Source organism: Corvus brachyrhynchos, unplaced genomic scaffold (genome assembly GCF_000691975.1).
Source record: "Corvus brachyrhynchos isolate BGI_N302 unplaced genomic scaffold, ASM69197v1 scaffold122, whole genome shotgun sequence".
Classification (NCBI taxonomy): Eukaryota; Metazoa; Chordata; class Aves; order Passeriformes; family Corvidae; genus Corvus; species Corvus brachyrhynchos.
Genome location: NW_008236778.1, coordinates 398,531 through 400,527, shown reverse-complemented (window position 1 = coordinate 400,527; position 1,997 = coordinate 398,531). Strand labels below are relative to the sequence as shown.

Genomic DNA, 1,997 nt, shown 5'->3' with positions numbered 1-1,997 from the left:
CTGCTGTCCATGGACACTGCAAGGAGCGGAGGGGCACCACTGAAGAGCTGCCGGGAAGAGCCGGACCTGCTATGGCCCCTCTCCTGCTCCCGGTGCCGGGGGAGGACACTCACCTTCTCCGCTGAGCACGATGGAGGGGACGCGGTCGCAGGTACAGGCGTGGGAGCCGTCTGTCAGCTGCGAGTCAAACAGGGTGGCCTGTGGGACAACACAGGGCTCAGCTGAGCAGGAACCCACCCTGCCTGGCCTCCCCTGCCCACGGCGCCACGGCCCCCACCTGGCTGTCTCCCCGCAGCCCCATCACAGTCTCATGGGATGGGGGGAAGTCGGTTGGGTAGAGGGGCAGGGGGCTGTCCATGGAGCCGTTGTAGGTGATGCTGCGGAGGCAAGAGCAGAAAAGCCACACTGGGTGGGACAAGCCCAGCCTGGGGGCACATGGGCCCCCTGCTCTACCAGCCTCGCTCCCACCTGGTACCTCTGCGCGTCCGTCTCAGAGCTGCAGGTGTACTCAGGGGGGTAATAGGGGGGCGGTGGCACTGGGGGCACAAACTCCTCGAAGTCCATCATGCTCTGCAGAAAGGTGTCAGGTGGGGACGTGCACTCCAATGTCACAGAGTTCGAGCGCTGTGGGACCAGCTGCAGCGAGAGGCGAGAAGGGAGAGCTGAGACCCCCTGTCCAGAGATCCCGCAAGGGATGTGCATCCTGGGCTTCAGTCTGCAGCTGGCTGGGGTTGGGTCCTGCCCTGGCGCCCCAGGGCCCATCCCAGCCTGGGAGCACTGCTCCCCAGCCCCATCTGCTCCTGAGCCAGAGCTGGGACTCACCACGTGGACGATGTCGAGGGAGAAGATCTGGATGCAGCACACGACAGCAGAGAGCGTGCAGACAATGGTGGAGAAGATGGTCAAGCCGCAGACGCTGAAGAGGAGATCCTGGGGAGCAGTGGGGTGAGCTGCAGAGCCCGCAGAGCATGGCCGGGTGTGCGGCCGCTTCCCAGGGAGCCCTTGTATCCCCCTGGTCCTCCACCTTGAGTGCCACACGGATGCTCCGGCAGTTGGGGTTGGGGAACATGGTCAGCATCTCGCTCTGCTGGCTGCAGGAGGCAGGCGGGGGCTCTGAGCGGGCCTGGCAGCAGACACACGAGTCCCTCTCCTGGGGACAGGAAACACTGTGAGGAAGTGCGCGAACCTGTGGGCGCCGCGCGGTCCCCTGAGAGCCGCCAGCACATCCCACCACCAGACCCCAGCTCCGCAGCTCCCGGTGTCCCCAGAGCCCCGCAGCCAAGGACGAGCTGTTCGTGGAGGCCCGGGGGGCGCTGGGGCTGCCTCCGCTCAGCCTCACCCTCTCGCAGGCCTCCAGGGTCTTCACCAGCTGCGCGTTCTGGCAGGACAGGATGGAGCCGGCGAGGCTCAGCATACCACCAGGGTGAGCGGCCGCTTCCAGGAGATGATGCCCACGAGCCCGGACAGTGCCAGCTGCAGATGCACAAGCCCCGGGGTGAGCACAGGGAGGAAGCTCTCCTGGGCAGTGGGGCTCCGAGCAGCCCCTGCCCACGGGCAGAGCCCCCCGATCCCTGCAGTCCTGGAGCCAGCCCAGGAGCAGCAGGGCTGTAGGAGCAGCCCTGGCGCCACAAGGTGGGAGAAACTGCTGATTCAGGGCCTGGGGACTGCGGGCTGCTCTGGCTGGGCAGCAAACCCAGGCCAGGATCCGTGCTGCAGGGTCACCGCGGGGGACCCCGGGTCCTGCCCTCACCCCAATGCACAGCAGACAGAGCAGAGCCTCCATCGCTGCCCGGTCCCTGCCCTGCCCTCACTGTGGTGCCCCCACACCCCTCCCTGCCCGTGGCTGAAAACCTCAACGCACACCCCCGGACAGCCCCCGCACCGCTCGGGGGTCCCCATCCCTCACAGAGCCACCCTGGGGGAGCCCTTGGGATTCTCCCACAATGCACCGCGGCAGCCACGGGCAGAGGGTGGGGGAGCAGCGGGGCTGCCCTCCC

The 1,997-nt window shown here is 67.4% G+C and overlaps 1 protein-coding gene across 1 annotated transcript in view; it reads right to left on the bottom strand.

Moving 5' to 3' along the window:
* The window catches only part of FAM189B (family with sequence similarity 189 member B), a 3,449-nt gene extending 2,032 nt beyond the window's left edge, over window positions 1-1,417 (bottom strand). The window contains 7 exon segments of the mRNA XM_017727844.1: window positions 5-16; window positions 114-198; window positions 278-377; window positions 476-636; window positions 823-930; window positions 1,025-1,150; window positions 1,340-1,417. Of these exon segments, the coding sequence (XP_017583333.1) occupies window positions 5-16; window positions 114-198; window positions 278-377; window positions 476-636; window positions 823-930; window positions 1,025-1,150; window positions 1,340-1,414 (667 nt within the window). The 5' untranslated portion in view covers window positions 1,415-1,417.
* Window positions 1,418-1,997: the final 580 nt, after the last annotated feature.